The sequence below is a fragment of the Curcuma longa genome, chromosome 10, assembly GCF_044706935.1.
Source record: "Curcuma longa cultivar G26 ecotype Majalengka, Jawa Barat chromosome 10, ITB_CL_G26_1.1, whole genome shotgun sequence".
Lineage (NCBI taxonomy): Eukaryota > Viridiplantae > Streptophyta > Magnoliopsida > Zingiberales > Zingiberaceae > Curcuma > Curcuma longa.
The window spans coordinates 6991498-7008227 of record NC_133870.1 but is presented as its reverse complement, the minus strand read 5'-3'; the positions used below and the strand labels follow the sequence as shown (position 1 = coordinate 7008227).

Here is a 16730-nt window from a genome sequence, read left to right as displayed (position 1 = left end):
TCCCATCATAGTTTGTATTCAGTTGGTTGCCGCGCTCATGTTTTTCCCCCCTATTTTTTTACATAAAACATGTTCCATAAGCATGGCAATATTGATTTATTACATAAACCTACTGATGCAAAAATATATGTATATTTTCAAACTCACTATTCACGAGTGATTTTTTTAATAACAACAATAACACGACCTTTTTAAAAAAAGGACAATAAAAATATAAAAAAATAAGGATGATAAAAAAAAATAACAATACCAACCAGATGCGAATCGACTTGGTCAACCGACACATGGATTGCTTTGACTTCCTTATGCTAATGGTGACTAGAAATTGACCACGGTTCTTAATGCATTTGATTCCCGAAGATGAAACTAGATATGGGGGAAAAACAAACAGTAAGGAAACACAATAAAAAACAATGAAGATAATAAATTTAGGGGAATTTTATTTTTTTTAAAAAAACAATGCCCATAATACTTTAAGAGAAAACACTAAAGGTATATATTTTGGCAATTCTAAAACTCTAGCAAACAATTTAAAAAGGCAAACTTTGAGGTGTTTATTCAAATTCATTCCATGATGATCGACGTATGAAAAATAAAAAATAAATGAGCTTAACAAAATTAGATATGATTCTTAAGTTATCCCGTATTGTCTATCATTATTGAGTTTGTTAAGTCCAATAACTCTTGAATAGTAAGTATCATAGATAAAGAGATCTCTAGGGAAATTACCTTCAAGTATGCCTGGGCAATAACTTCCCGTGAGGATAGTGTCGAAAACATTGGGGTCAAATATCTACTTGATAGTGCCTAAAACATCACCGTCTCCCTCGCCTTTTGGACTGTTCGGAATGTAATCTTGCAATGTGAGGATATTGTATATTAGGCACAGGTACTGATCGATTGGTGATTGTGGCAATCCTCCTGAGCCAAGTTTCCTGAGAAGCTAAGATAAAAGTAGTCAAATGACACAAAGTAATTTAAATATCAAGGTTTAATGATATCAATTACATTGGATCTGAAATGGCTCCTTTCCAATCGTTTCCAATTAGCAAAAATAGCAAATATAAATAGAAGAAAAGGAAACCAACATGTTTTGGAGTATGATCACTAGTTGTCTATGGTATTTTCTTCTACATGTTACTAGCAAACATGAGTCAGGTTAATAATAAACAATCGCCATGAAGAAAAAGGTTAGAATTGCTTTTATTTATTACAAGGAAATAAACCAAGAGAAAAATAATAATATTTAACAAGAAACATCCCCTATTAGCCTAGCCTGCTGCTCTGGATGGTCAACACGTGTACATATCAAACTTTGTACTCACAGTAATTCATTCATACTAAATAAGATAGAACCAACTAGGGGCAAGGACATTCGCTAGTACTCAATGACAATAGATGGATCAGTGTTAAATGGTTCTACTGTCAGGGACTTTTAACAGTTTTTGCAAGTTTAGACCAGTCAGCATCTATTGAATGTCAGTTTTGTAGCCTGAAGAAGAGAAAGAGAGACAAGATCCAAGTGATTTGTGTATCCCCTCGAAAAGTTATCCCTACCTTGGTAAACAACAGGTTCACATTCATCCATCTCTTACTAACCCAATCCTAACTCGGGCCAAAGTGCAACGCCCCTCAACCAAACTCAGCAGCCTCATAAGGCACCTCACTGCAGTCACTTTAGGCAAACTAAACATGCGAAAACTCAGCCTCTAATGAACTCAAACCTCTTGTACTCATCCAAATAAGAGCTTACGCTGTTGTCGTCAAATCCTAACTAATAAAATTTAGTACACTACATTTATCTGTTATATCTAACAGTAACAAGTGGGATTTCGTATAGGAAGCACAACAAACACTATTTGCATAAGACATCTGCATACATGGAACTAGTGATCACAGTTTATGCCCAGCTACATTAAAATCATTAAAAAAATATAAAAATAACAAAGGGGAAATTTCACACCTTCCCTACCCATGAGTAAAATCAACAAAGAGGAGAAAATTGTAAAACCACAGACTTGGATACCTAAACATTCATCAAAATCAGGGTCATGACTGCAGTTTCACTTCAATCATTGAGCACATTGTTAAGTCAATGCTCTAAATTTTCTTACTGCAGTGATGATTGAGCGTGCAGAAGATAAGCAAAGCAGTAAATAGATCAAGAGATCATGAGAACTTACCATTTTCCCAGCAATTTCAACTTCCAAGTCCTGGCCTTGAATCTTCTTCCTTCATTTTGCAATAAATCTACATGATCACTACTTTGGAGCCTTGTCCTTCATAGTTCACTAACTGTACCCGATGAGGTCGGAGTTGTCGCGTGGATTTGGGCATAAGTGTAAGGATGATTACAGTACATCATTTGATTCAAATTAAACACTGTCTTCTTTTAAATTATGAAAAGAAAAAAAAGCCACTCTACAGGGTACAACAAGCTACATAATGATTTATTGATTTATATAAGTTTTACTTGAGAGGTGACCGAAAATGCAAGGATTCTTGTAACTTGCACATATGCCACGATTACATGAGCACGCACACAAAAAAAAAACACTACAGAGAACTTAGAATTGAAGGAACAGAAAAGCATGATGAAGCAAAATTCAACTGTGAGAAGAAAAGCTGATGAGAGGCAGTAAGTTTCATATACAGACTACCGTTTCATCTTTTCGCAAATCAGTCTTACCACTTCTATCAAGGACGACTGTTCACTGTTCGAACCGGAATGACAGGGATCGACTCCCACCACTCTTTCAGTCGTCGATTTCCCTGTTCGTTCAACATGTGCTTCGTGATCCTTGAATTAGCTATGAACAAGTATAAAGTTAGCCCCATAACAATATACTTGAACGGGATTACCACCAACAGGATTGCTACTGCAATCATCACCCACATCACATCATTCGCTTGCTGCAGATATGACAATGTCTCTGTTAAGTGTTGAGAGAGAGTCCTGGAGGAATTGGGTGTTTTGAAACAGTACCTTTGGAGCCTTTCCGATTATTATCGAGAATATTCTCAAAATCGTGATATTAGTTTTCTTAACGAGCTCATGCAAGTTATTCAGACTGTGCTGCGCCGCAACGATGCTTTCCATCATTGTTTGATCAGAGGTGGTGTTCACAACCATCTCTCGGCATCTTTCTCCAATTCCATTCACTCTGGCCCAAAGTATCGCTGCAACTATTAATAGTGCAATCAGTGCAATTGCAAATCCAACCATTTCCCTGTTGAATGAAAAAGTGATTATTGCCCTAGCATTATAGCAATGGACGAATACACTTTGATTGTAAGTTGAAATAAATTCAATGTAGCTAATCCCAAATAAAATAGTGTGATTTAAAAAAAAATGTAGACCCGAGTACTAAATAGTTTGAGCATAAAATGTTATATAACCAAAGGTAACAAACGTATCATTTCAGGGTACAACTTACTTGTATATGACAATTAAAATCATGGCACGTATGAACAGTGTGACCATCGGTCTTTCCAACAACAGAACAGATTGTAACCGAGGATGCACATTTTTGACTGAACTCACAAGCTCCTGAAAAAAGAACAGGAAAAAAACATCAATAGCAATCCAGTTCAAGAGAACACCAGCATTTGGAGCAAGTCATGCAAGAGTTTTGCTACAAGAAACAAATTTGAAACAAAAAATTTCAAGTAAATGAGAGTTCAGAAATCTTACAACTAGAACAAGAAGACTATCCATGATTCCTCCTCCTTTCATCTGTTCGACACTAGCTTTTGCTATGCTAACCTCCTTCCCTTCCTCCCTTACTTGATTGATGGTTGGCCCGAGAGACATTAGAGAATCTGTTTGATTGTTCGTGTTTTCTTTGGGAGTTCTTTCCATGGAAAAAGAATCAACGTGGTAGATGTTTAAGCCCTTTAATATGGAAGTGGCACTACATAGGCTTAAGTTAGTTTTCTGCTTTATGGTATTGGCAATTTCTGTCAAAACATAGTCCCCCTTTGGTAGTTCCTCGTAGAGCAAAAAAATCAAAAAGTTTGCAGGAGACGGTGATGATATTCTCAGCAATTCCCGAGCTGCATGAAGCCTGAAGACCCCCAAAATGCTTCTAGCATGGATCTCCCATGCCTGGATAGGGTTTTGAATATCAAATTTCAAAATGAAGCGGTGGAGCAAGATGATTTCTTTTATTAGAGTAAGCCAGTGGTCACGTCTAGTGGAACTAGTCATCTCAGGGAACTCTATCACCAATGGTTCTGATCTGCAAAGTTATGGAAAGATTACATCGATTGTCCTAGAGATATGTCATAACGTTCAAGCTGGTGATGTTCATAATGAAGATTAGTGAGTGAATTACAATTCAGAGGTCTCATATGCTATTGCTTTGTCAAACAAGGGAGCACCCCATGGCCCAGTTGAGGTTGGTTTAACTTGATCAGCATCTGCTCTTGAAAGATCGATTTTTACAGCAGCTTCATATGACATTACTCCGGATGCCTCAAAGTAGAGAGCCTGATTGGTAAGGGTAAGTCTTCCTAGCACACAATATCAAATGAATAGAAATGACAAATTATATAATCAAGATTAAGAGATAACGTTTTAAATAGTGTCAATAGATCAGAAGATTAATGAGAAACCATAAGAAATTACCTGGCCAACTAGTTGCTCTGATGTGCCTCACCACTCTGTGTGTCCATGAAGTGCCCTCAACATGAAGAATGAATTCATTCTCAGAAAACTCAACTCCTGTTGGTGTCTCCTGCTTCTCCAAGTACTCGATAGAACTAAAAATTAAAGAAAAGCATAAACATTAACCGATCATTAATACATCTCATCAGTTTGTTCATGCAAGGAATGGAGGTATATGTGAGCAAACAGGATACAGAGCATTGGTGAGCAAAACTTCAGTCCTTGTCATCATGCCCATCAGCAAGCCATTCTAGCTTGAAAAAGAATAGAATTGTATTGTTTCTTTTGACGGGAAGTAGCTTGAAATTATGAGGAGAGGAAAAGAACACTGCTATTCACTAACTCAGAAGTATCATGTGCTGCTGAATAGCTTAGTTTATGAACTACAAGATATCAGATGCAAGCCATTGTTCTCGATATTTTCTGAATCAAAACTCAGGAGGAATCTAAAGAGAATCAACATGCTAATGACAAAAATTACATTTTGATGCTTGCTTAACACCAAATCTCTGAACGAGTCTGAGAAGATGAGTAGCAACACAAGGAGGAACAGGAAGAGCCATCAAAGACATGATTGATTTTACATATGAAAACTCAAATGAAATCTGGTTCAATTAACTATACATGTCAGTTTTTTCCAGAAATACAAATCAGCAAAGAAGGTGAATATACTCTTAACAGAAACGAATCCCAAGGGACTCGATCAAAATTGCTCCACTGAGTTTACTCACAAAGAAGTAAGCAAATGCAGAGATAAGATGAATGGCATACTTGTTCATTTCCTTGAGGAATCTATCATAGGCAGGAAAATGAAGTCGATTAGCAGTACGTGCAGTAAGAGTTTCAAAAGTGAAGTGTGCATTGACAACATCAGCAGCCAGAGGGATTAGGGAGGAAAACCACACAAATGCATCTTCTCCAATACTTGGCTCTTCATTAACCTGTTGCAACACAAGCAATTCCAAACTAAACACACAGTTTATTCAATAGAAGAGAAATATAACAGTAGTAGACTGCTTGCAAGGAGAGGCATGATGTCTGAATAAAACAAGGGGATATCGTCATGTATCTGTCCATCATTCCCTTCAAAAGGCATCTGTTTGTCCTGATTTCCCTTCACAATGCTCTCCTAAAATAGAGAAGAAGGAATAAAATAAGTTGGACCTATATTTTAATAGAAAGCAACACTTTTGATTTTGTACAGCTTAAAAAAAAAATCTGACTGAATTATTAGAATGTCAGTTGAAATGAGACCAAACCAATGAAGATTCCGAATCAGTTGAGCTAGGGGTCTCCCATGCCAGCATCATATCATAAGTGAATCGGCTAATTGATCCATCACTAATTCTCCGCCCTATCTCAGGACAAATAACTGCTATAGCCTTTGAACAACAGAACTCTACCAATCTCCTTGAGAAGTTATCTACTGCAGACTTCAAGCCTCGTTCAAAATCTTCCACAAGGGACTCAACTGAAGTTTTCAATATCCTGAAAGATTTCAGACCAAAGTGAACAATTCTTTATTTTAGAAGTACGGTAATGTTCAAAGTAGAAGCAAACTTGAATGCATGCTTTCGTAGTTATTGTTACATTTATCTTTGACAATTTGTGTGCTTGAACTTCATATTACAGCATGGGGTGAAGAATTGACTTCTGGGATGTGAACACGAGAGATGTCACTACTCGAGTCTTGCCTAGACTTAACATAGAGTTTAGTTCACCGACTGGGTGATTCACGATGTTTTGTTAAATTCAACATTGGCGTTTGTAGAGAAGATTAACTTTAGTTCTTTTTCCTGGAATTTTGTGTATTCAGAAGTTGGCTACATTCTTCCAGGATGAAACACTCTGACAGAGCAACATTGGCTCATTACAAATCCGTTTTTAACCTCATCTGCTCATTGTGAATCTCATCAAGCCACAATGCGAAGGTTCACTCAAAAATTTAAATTTCACAGGAAGCAACCAACAAAAATGCACTCACCATTCTCCATTATCTATGCAACTAAGCATCTCGTTACCAAACTGCTTCAAAAACACAAATAAAGCTTCCAACAAGATTCTTCCCCATTTCTAGGTCACTACCAAAACCAACTAATTGCTACTCGTACAGAGAAGCCATCGCTGATACCCTAAAAGCATTGTCCAAGCCACACTCCCCTTTCTCATCCGAATAACCACGTAGCAAAATGCAGATCAATGTGATCGTAAAGAGATAAATCCACCAAAAACTATCAAACTAGATCTAAACAAGGGTGAGAGATAGTTACTCCGCGCATCGATCGAGCAGATCGTTCGCAATGGTTGACAGATGCTTCCTCGACCTCATCTCTCCTCCTCCTCCTCCCCTTCCTCCTCCGCAGCGGCAAATGAAGCGCCCGTCGAGGGCGAGGACGGGAACGGCGACCATTAATACTCCCCACGATGACATTGCTCCTGCATGCCACGTAGCGTATGGAATACACCTGTCGCCTGTTCCCGACCACAGAGGCGCACGAGTAAGCTTCCGGCGGCGAGGATATTTTCATCCCACTCTCTATGCATCCTCTTTTATCAAGACTCTCACGGAGAGTTTGACTGAAGATTATCATGGGTAATTTTAATTATCTATTTAAAATTATTATTTAAAATTTTATTTGATTCATATTAGAATATTATGATAGATTCTTAAATAATATAATATTATCATCAACAAATAAATTATAATGCAAGAATATAATTATTTTAACAGTTTAAAATTTTCTATAATTTCAAATGTTAACTAATTTTTTTTATATAATTATCATTCGATTTTAAAACTTAATTAATTAAAATATATTATGAAATCTAATTTAAACCGAGTTAATTAATTTAAAATTTTATAAAATTAAAAGAAATAAATTATTTTAAATTTTGAAAAATAAAATTAATTAATATTATATTTATTAATTTAATAAATTATTTTAATATATTATTTTATTAAAATATATATAAATTTATGTTAAATTTTAAAAATTAAATTAATAAATGATATTTATTAATTTAATAAATTATTTTAATAAATTATTTTTTAATATATATATAAATTTATTTTAATTTTTAAAAAAATAATTTAATTTAATTTATTTGAATCAAGAATAATATAATAAATATTAAATTGGATGTTTTATTCCTTCAAATAAATAAATTATTATATATCTTATAATCTGGATTATGTAATTACTTAATAATTACATAACTAATATTATATATATATATATGATAACTTAAACCAAATTCATCTTCAAAATTATAAATTTAAAATGATGACAAAATATCATTAACCAATTAAGAGAAAAAAAAGTTATTTCACCTTGAAATTGTCTTTTTTTTTAAAAAAAAATCTCAATTTAAAATCGTTATAATATCCTCTAGAATGAGAGAGCTTTGAGAATTATTGAAATGTCTTGTAAAAGTTCCCAATTCTTATCGTTTCTTTGTCTCATTAGTAACACAATCTCTAACCACTAACATGATTGCAATACTTACAAAGTGACACGATACACTCCAGCAACATCACACGGAATAAGAATTAGTTTCATGACCTATCCAATATCTAAATATGCATCACTGGGCGTCACAAATGCCAGTCGAATCATCAAAATCGCACATAATCTACCTCTTCTTCAACAAAAATCAAGTATTACAAAACTGGTTTAGGATGGGAAGTTGAATGGCTCTACTACATAAGCACACCAGCTGCATTGCTGAGAGCTTTCTTCGCGATCTTGAACTTGGCAGCAAGAGCTTGTTGATTGTTTGCCGCAACCACATACTGCTTGATGAAGAAGATGAGGCTGTTCCTCAGCATCTCTAACTCAGAGATGCCCGCGATGCGGGTGAAGATGTTCCATACTACTGCATCGCTGTAGTTGAAAACCGACTCGAAGAGCATTCTGAAATGCATAATCCTCTTGGGAGTGAGCTCGCTGGGGCTCGCCAGGTCAACTGCCTTCAAAGCTGAGAGGGATAGGGAGAAGTTGCATAACATCTCGGAAACAAATCTTGAGAGGTTCAATGCGCGGTTCAACTCCATGGATTCGAGTTCCTTGAAATGATCCCACAAGCAGTACTGTTGATACAAAAGAGAACAAAATGAAAGTTACAAAACCGTGGGGAAGCAAGAAACAAAAAGTAAAAAGATGGAGCAAAAGATAAAATAAAATTTTAGAGATGATAATATATATGCACCTGCAAGCTGAATTTGTTATTTTTGTCATAGCTGCATAACTTGGAAGCTAAGATTGTATAGTACTTGTTAAACACCTTCTCTTGCAAACAGCAATCAACAAGGACCCTCATAATCTCCCTGTCCTGAGAATTATAATCGACAATAAGGAAATTTAATGAAGGTGAAAACCTGTTATTTGGGTAACTATTAAGAAACTTGTAAGGTTGGGAAAAACAAATAGATGAGATTCTGAGAAGACCACAAACCTGCTTTCCTGTTAGATCAAGCCTCAGAAGCTTTTCAAAAGCATCAAGGTAGTCTTCGCTGCTCATAATGATGCAAAAGATAGCTCTGCGAATGTCCGTGTTCATTCTCTGTGCAGCCGCAAGCTGCATTAGCTTTTGTGCATCTACAACCTCCTTGTTTATTGTAGTGGCCACATCCTCGATATCATTAGTATTCAACATACCATCCCCGGAAATCCACCATTGGCCTTTCTTTTCAGGATCTAGCAACTTGCTCCACTTGAGCCCTCGTAGAAGTATATCATCTACTCTTAGCTGTAGAATATTTAACCCAACGCCTAAGCAAATGTTACCCACAATAGTAGAAGGGCAGAAGCAAAGATGAAGAAATAATCTACTCTAGGTTTGACCACAGCCTAAAGAAGATTGCGCAGAGCAAAGCTTTATGTATGACTGATATTCTGCTTCTCTCGAATATGATAAATATGACTGAATGATCATTTATACCAAAAATTCAGCCTGTTAAGAATTGAACTAGTCGGTGTGTTTATATTCTTAACACCCTGTTCCCATGTTGGTAGTTGAACTGGACTGATGTAAACTACAGTTGAATGTACCACAATCTTAAAATCCTAGAAAGAAAAACACGACCACAATGCAAAAGTACAAAAGCTCACTCGCAACTTAACCACTTTATCTTAACCATAGACTCAAAAGAATTAGGCAGACCCAACAATTTGGGGTCTGCTACATGCTACATGAATCCACCATTGATCTCCATGTTTGCTATATCAATGGCAATGTCCATTCAAAACACCTTTAATTATAATTGTTTTGTTGTGATTTTTCTACCCTCACACCTTCGACTCCAATTGAATGTCTATACATTTTTATTGTTAGAAACCTAGTTTAGCACAACACATGCAAAGCATGAAAAGGCCTACAAATAACTGCTTGTGCATTGACTACTTTGACAGGACTTAAATTATAACTGGAAACTTTGACTTTTTTGTTACTTTAGACAAACACAACGACATAACCTGACAACTCTTGGCATGGATAAAGGTTTGGATGTTTGATCACAGACCCATCACAAACTTTGAACAAAAAATCATGAAATAAATTGAAGCCACAGGACAATACCTTCTGTAACCATTTTCTAATCCGTGTATGATACGCAGGGGCCTCTTTAGCTCTCATCTTGTTGTTCTTTATATCACATATCTTCTCGAGCATGAATTCCATCTGCAAATGAAGAACAAATAAAGTAAGATAGTGTACAGAATGGTATATAGATGGTAAAAGGAGCACATTGACAAGAATTTACTCTACTAATACTTCGTTTCCCCTCTTGACTGTCATCAGAAAGAGATCTAAATTCAATTACTTTCTTCTGAATATTAAAAATGAAATCCTTCATAGCAACGGGATCATCACCCCTGAGCTTCATTCCACAATCTGCTCAATCATCATATCAGCATATACCATCATATAAATATGCCGAACCAATATAGAGTCTTGTTAGGAAATTAATGAAAAGTCTTGAACATGGCTTAGGAAAGAACATACTATCAAGAATTGTATCAATGGCGGACACATCCAACTCTGTCAACCGCTTGCTCAGCACTGAAAGCAGGTCGTATATGAGATCGCTGTGAATTCGATTAGAGGAATTTATTATAAATGCAGAGAACATATTTTGCTTGAATTCACATAAAAGCAACAGGATATAGTTGGATTTTCTGTGTAGGACACGCTCCAAAATAGGAGTTGATTAAACACAAAGCGAACAATGGAAAAGAAACAACAAAAACAATGAGAAAAACAAAACTTCTCGCCAACAATAATATATAACTAGATTAGTATCAAGTAATATTCTTTAAATTTTGATTTACCAATGCAATTTATAACTAACGGCGGCCAGTAAAAATCTTAAGTATTGTAAAACATAGGTGGAATTACACAACAAATTTCCACCAAAAGAAACTTATCTGCAAAGGCAATTAAAAAATGATGAATGCTTATCAATTTCTGTCCAATATTTCAATCCACAAACCTTGAACAGACACCAAAAATGCACATGTTGCAAAGAATCTTGGCAAAATTCTTCAAAAACATTGCATTCTCCTTTGAATACTCATCCTAAAATGAAAATGAAATGGTTAAGTACAATATTGAACAAGCCTAACAAAGGAAATGGCATAAGTTATCAGACAAAAGGGATAAATTAATTTATTCAAGGTGCTAAAGATAGAGAAGGACGACAATTCCACAATGGTCAGTGTAATTATTTGTCAATGTAATCTAGAACAGTTGCCTACAAGCATTTAGTCCTGAGTAATTGATTGATTGGTTTTTTATTTTACTAGCATTGCCTGTGTAAAGCTGTCTTCATTAACATCAGTTCCATTTAAATTCCTTGTAAATTCTAATTTAATATGCCCTATCTTAGACAAATAATCCTCCTGATTCAACATGTTCAATATAAAATCTATGGATCTTCTCTCTTAACCTTTGCTGCTCCCATTTTATAATTATCATAATGATCAAGTAAGTGGCTCTGATTGTTTATCATACCTCAAATGATTCAGCGAGGGAAGAAATTAGCTTTGCACTGAAGTCGATACCGACCATGCAAGCCATGCCAGCAACAAAGGCTGCAAAAGCAGCAGAAAAGCTGAAAAAGAACAGGCAAACAGAATTAGGACCTTACTGAAAAGTTTTTTAGAATTTGATGTAAGATCCAAAATACAAGGAAAAAAGAAACATAATGATGAACTCTAACCCGGAGGCATGATTTTCAGCAAAAATCAACTTTCCAGGAAAAAAACAGAGAAAGAAGAGTAATGTTCTTCTTATGCCAATTTAGGATGTTAATAAAATTCAGAAGCAGCTAAACAGAGAGAAAATAGATTGAATAAATAAAGAAGGAAAAAAATAAAAATAACCACAACCATAGATAATCAATTTGTCCTCTAAATGCAAGAGACTAAATTTTTTTAGTCAAAACTGTTTGCACATCTACATAGAGCATCCATATCTTATAAGTGAATCAGGATGTACATATATGGCAACCCTCAATATGAAGAAAATTTCAACAAAGATTAATGAACGATGATGAGGGTTGCTTCATTCATATTGCTGTCGATGGCAGCAATCTTACAACAACAAGAACAAAGGGCATTCTAAGTCATTCGAGGACCATTAATGTCCATTTGTGAGCTACGGCATAATTAAAAATTAATCGATATCTAAATATTAACTTAGTTATCATAATTGGACCTCTGCTCGTATTCACTTAAATGTTAGGATGCAGATGTTTGCGCCAAGGTGTTTCCTTAAGAGAATAACAAAGATAGAAGTTGATTTGGGTTGTTTATTAACTGGCACTATTCTTATAGTTTGATATTCAGAACAACATAACATTTTCATGCACCAATATATGTCATTTTCATTATTTTCTACAGCAAATGCTAACCAATAGAAAAATTGCGAACGTGACTCCAAGATGGACTGGGTTTGCAGAATAAAATACAATGTTCAAATCTATCCTTCTAGGTCCTACATACATCAGTGAAGTTAAATTGTTTCATACTAACCTAACAAACATCTTAATACATGATACGACTATACTTGCATCAACAAAACAAGAAAGGAGATAAACCTTTCGTTCTTGGTAGATGCTTCCAGAAATGCTTGAGAAACTATTTGACAGCCATCACTACGAGTGAGAGACTGCAAAAAGTGTGATCTTTAGTAAAATGAGAACATAAACATGTTCACAAATATGAAACAAAAATTGTTCATGGCGTAGAGTAGTACTCTATAAACTGTAGCCACTTCTTTTGTAATTGACTCTACATTGGATTCGTTAAGCTGGTTCAGAAGTCCTGAAATAAACAAGATATCAAGCAAAGCTATTGTCATTATTAAACATAACCTCACATAGAACTGCAGCCAGATTTTCAGTAAGTAACAAAAGTTCATACTTTTAACTCTTCGGCGAACCTCAAGGAGCTCATCAAACTCAATACCCAAATGAGCCCGCACCTGAGGAGGCATGTATTTCATACTTGAAGCTGCAGCAGGTTCAACTGTATGAGGTTCTTTTGTGGACAACGTATCAAGTTTCTCAGAATTCAAAATCTTTCCTTCAGTTGATTCCTCCTCCAGATGCTCCTCTGAAGTGGTAGATAAACTCTTCGTCTTGCGCCTCTTTTGACCTCCATCTGAATTAATGGTATCGACCTTCTCGCACCTCCCACCCTCAGTTGTAGTTATTTCATTATCTAATTGCTCTGTTGACGCATCAGATAAGTTCTTCCTCTTCTTACGCTTCTTCTGACCCCCATCTGCATTCATGGTATCAACCTTTTCAAGAGTCTCACTATAAGTGTCATGAACTTCATGATTGAATGACTCCTTTGAAGCATTAGATGACTTGTTCTTCTTGTGCTTTTTCTTTGTTAGCAATTCACTCTCCTCTATCTTCCCAGCATTGATGTCATCTTCTCCAGCAATGTCATCATCTAACTCTGATGAGCTCCCACCCAATAGAAAGTTTATACCATCATCAGGGCCTCTCAATTTGCCCTCCTTCACTTTGAGCTTCTTTGCGAGTTTCTTCTCCAACCCCAGATCCTCCTCACCAGCTAATACATTCTTTCCCATGTCCAATTCAAGGAACTCCTGGAACTTAGACTTCGATTTTCCCTTAACCAAAAATTCAGGCTTCTTCAAAGTGCCCGACTTCTTTTCCTTAATCTTCATCTTGGCCAGTTCCGAATTCTGTTTTGAATCTGTTAGGGCATTCTTCTTGTTCTGATCTTTCTTACCCCTCTAAACACAATCACAAAAAGGAACATATATATCAGAGGGATTATCAAATAGAAAAAAGAAAACAAAAGGATAAATAACCTGATGCTCCATCCACGAAATGTGTCGGCCCTGTCGCTTCGACAATCGGGCTTCTTTCCTCTTCTCACGCCGAGATTTATCTGCAGTGTGAAACAGAAGAAAACGATATTAAAAAAAGGAGCTTTTGTGAACGAATCATATAGAAAAATAATCAACAAGGACCAATGATTATCATATACCCATTGTGGAATTTCTTCCGCTATTCTTCCCAGATCAATACGTAGAACTGACCACACAAACCTAAGAAATAATAAACTTATACACATAAGAGAAAGATAGATTCCGACTCCAGTGTCAAGTTAGCTTCTCAACCCTAATAGCAGATGTTGCTGTTGTCGTGTTGCTGGAAAGAGGAAAGGATGAGGAAAGGGAGAGGTGGCTGCTGCGCAGAAGATTGCTGCTGGAAAAAAAAAACAGAGAAACGAAAAGAGCAAATGAAGGCAGGGGCGGAGCTAGGATATTAATCGAGTGTGGGCAACAATATAATATATTTAATAAAGTCAAATAAAATTTAAATTTTATAATCATAGAATTATGCATGTTCTAAAATTAAACATCAACATTAACTAAATAACATATATATTGAGTGTGCCCCACAAAAAACTCATATGAGGAATAATTATGTTTCATTATCTAATAGAATAGAACACATCAACATGATGCACAAAAATTAACATAAAAATTAAACTTCAAATGACAAAATAAAAACTAACCTGCTAAGTTTGTCGAACCGGATAAGCCTCCCTAATATAAAAAAAACTATCTACATAACATTGCATTGAAGGTTATGTTTGAAGCCTATCATTTACCTAACATGAGTATCCTTATTAGCTCTAGTTTAATAGATAAAAACTATGCCTATTGTTTTTTATGTCTTATTACGTTTTTGTCACCTATGCACAGATTTTATGTTTATAAGAGTTTGCCATTCTGAATGTTAATTGACTAAAACATAAGATAACACAATTGTCTGAAGTTCGAGGATTTAAATGTTGTTATTGCTCAAGATAAAGGTTCTGAAGTGTAAGCTCAGATCTTCCAATTAAGTTCTTGAATTTTCAGACTTTGTTTCATCATTCAGGAAACATTGATAAATGATAAACAACGTTGATAGCTCAAGGAAGAGACTTAACTATAATAGTAAAGTAAGCACCAGGCGTAAGCTAATGTACAAGGAGAATGACTATAGCAGCATTAATTAAAAAGATATAATTTTGATTGAGAAGAATATTGGTTAAACGGCCGAACTGGCTGCTGCTCGGTCGTTGCCGGAAACGGAAGGAAGGGGGTTTCCGGAGACAGAGGGACAGAAGGCGACACCGCGACAACACTGGTTGCGAGCGGCGGCGACGCTGGCTCTAGGCGTGGGACGGCGCGGTGGCGGGAGCAGGCGGAGCCGCGCGGGCGACCCGAGAGAGAAGAGCGAAGGAGGAGAAGGGACGGCTCTGCTCGTGCTGAGATGGAAACGATAGAGAAGAGAGATGGAGGCGAAGGTGTACCGGATGCAGCAGCGGGAGGAGCCGAGGAGGGACTGCGGCTGGAGAAGCTATAGATCGCTGAGGAGGGGAGGAGGGACTGCGGCTGGAGAAGCTTCGAGGGCGCCGGTTGTCGTTCGATGAGAAGGGGCGAAACCTAAACCAAAATCCAACACTTAAAAACATATAATATTAATATTATTTTTTTTGGTTCGGGCCCAGTGTAGGCAGTTACCCACACTGGGCCCATGTAAGCTCCGCCTGAGAAGAAGGAAGAAGAGAAGAGGCACGGGATACGGCGATGCGGAAGAGAGAAAAAAGAGTTCACCTTAATTTATTTTAAGGTAGAAAAGAGAACATTATAATTTTTTAAAATTATTGTTTGTTTATGTCTCTAAAATAAATGTAAAATAAAGAAGACTCTTTATCTATCCTAATTATTTTTCATTCATCTAATCTTTTATTTATTATTTATTTATAGTAGAAAAGAAAAAAAATTAAATAGAAGGAAATTATAATCTTTTAAATATTGTTTGTTTATCTCACTAAAATGTAAAATAAAGAAGTCTCTTTATCTACAATTAGTGCGAAGCTAGCAATGAATGAGTTGAGATTAGGGACAAAGTGAATAGAAAATGAATGAGAAAAACAATCACATAATTCATTATGTCTTATTATTCTTTAAGACGTTGAGAATTTCAAAACTAATAATATTTGTTGTTATTGGTGATTATGAGTATGGACCAAGGGGACGACTTGACATCAGATCCTACTCTCATATTGGTCCATAGCTATCGACTCCAAGGCCAGTCCGAGTTAGTTCTCGACTCGCGACCTCTTTCTTCGAGAGCTGAGTCGCTCTCATATCGGCTCGAATTTAGTAACGCGAAGCCGACACTTCGGTGTCCAAGGCATAGGCCCGAGTCGAATCCTTATTCGAGTTATCTCACAGACCGACTCCTCCTGTGAACCCGAAGCCTCTTAGTCAGCTGGATGACTTTGCCCTCATTCGGATTCGACTAAGGTTTATGCCGAATGACCTTTGCGGTGCTCTGTCTCATTACTTCCCGTTATTTTCTCTAACAGTCTCATACCCCTAGCTAATTATGACCGCTGCTTTGACACCCACGTGCAAAACGACCCTACAATTGTATGTCAACGATGGGACTGTCATTCTGACCACTCTATTCCTTCTTCCGACACTGGTGCTGAAAAGTCATCAACGTATTTGGAAA

General features: G+C 36.3%; 2 protein-coding genes across 2 annotated transcripts; both read right to left on the bottom strand.

Moving 5' to 3' along the window:
- Positions 1-2485: 2485 nt before the first annotated feature.
- On the bottom strand, positions 2486-6998 carry LOC141836766 (uncharacterized). Its single transcript, XM_074724291.1, has 10 exons — positions 6940-6998; positions 5929-6157; positions 5691-5798; positions 5441-5610; positions 4631-4764; positions 4338-4515; positions 3695-4241; positions 3438-3550; positions 2987-3230; positions 2486-2913 (listed from the first exon to the last, which is right to left on the bottom strand). Exons 1-10 carry the CDS (start codon positions 6996-6998, stop codon positions 2698-2700), a joined length of 1998 nt encoding a protein of 665 aa, XP_074580392.1. The 3' UTR covers positions 2486-2697.
- A 1113-nt stretch (positions 6999-8111) lies between these two features.
- Positions 8112-14411, bottom strand: LOC141836039 (uncharacterized). The gene is made up of 13 exons (XM_074723448.1): positions 14200-14411; positions 14021-14100; positions 13093-13942; positions 12926-12993; positions 12768-12838; positions 11681-11780; positions 11160-11245; positions 10673-10755; positions 10431-10561; positions 10247-10348; positions 9125-9418; positions 8879-9001; positions 8112-8759 (listed from the first exon to the last, which is right to left on the bottom strand). Exons 1-13 carry the CDS (start codon positions 14201-14203, stop codon positions 8370-8372), a joined length of 2382 nt encoding a protein of 793 aa, XP_074579549.1. The 5' UTR covers positions 14204-14411; the 3' UTR covers positions 8112-8369.
- Between the last annotated feature and the right edge of the window lie 2319 nt (positions 14412-16730).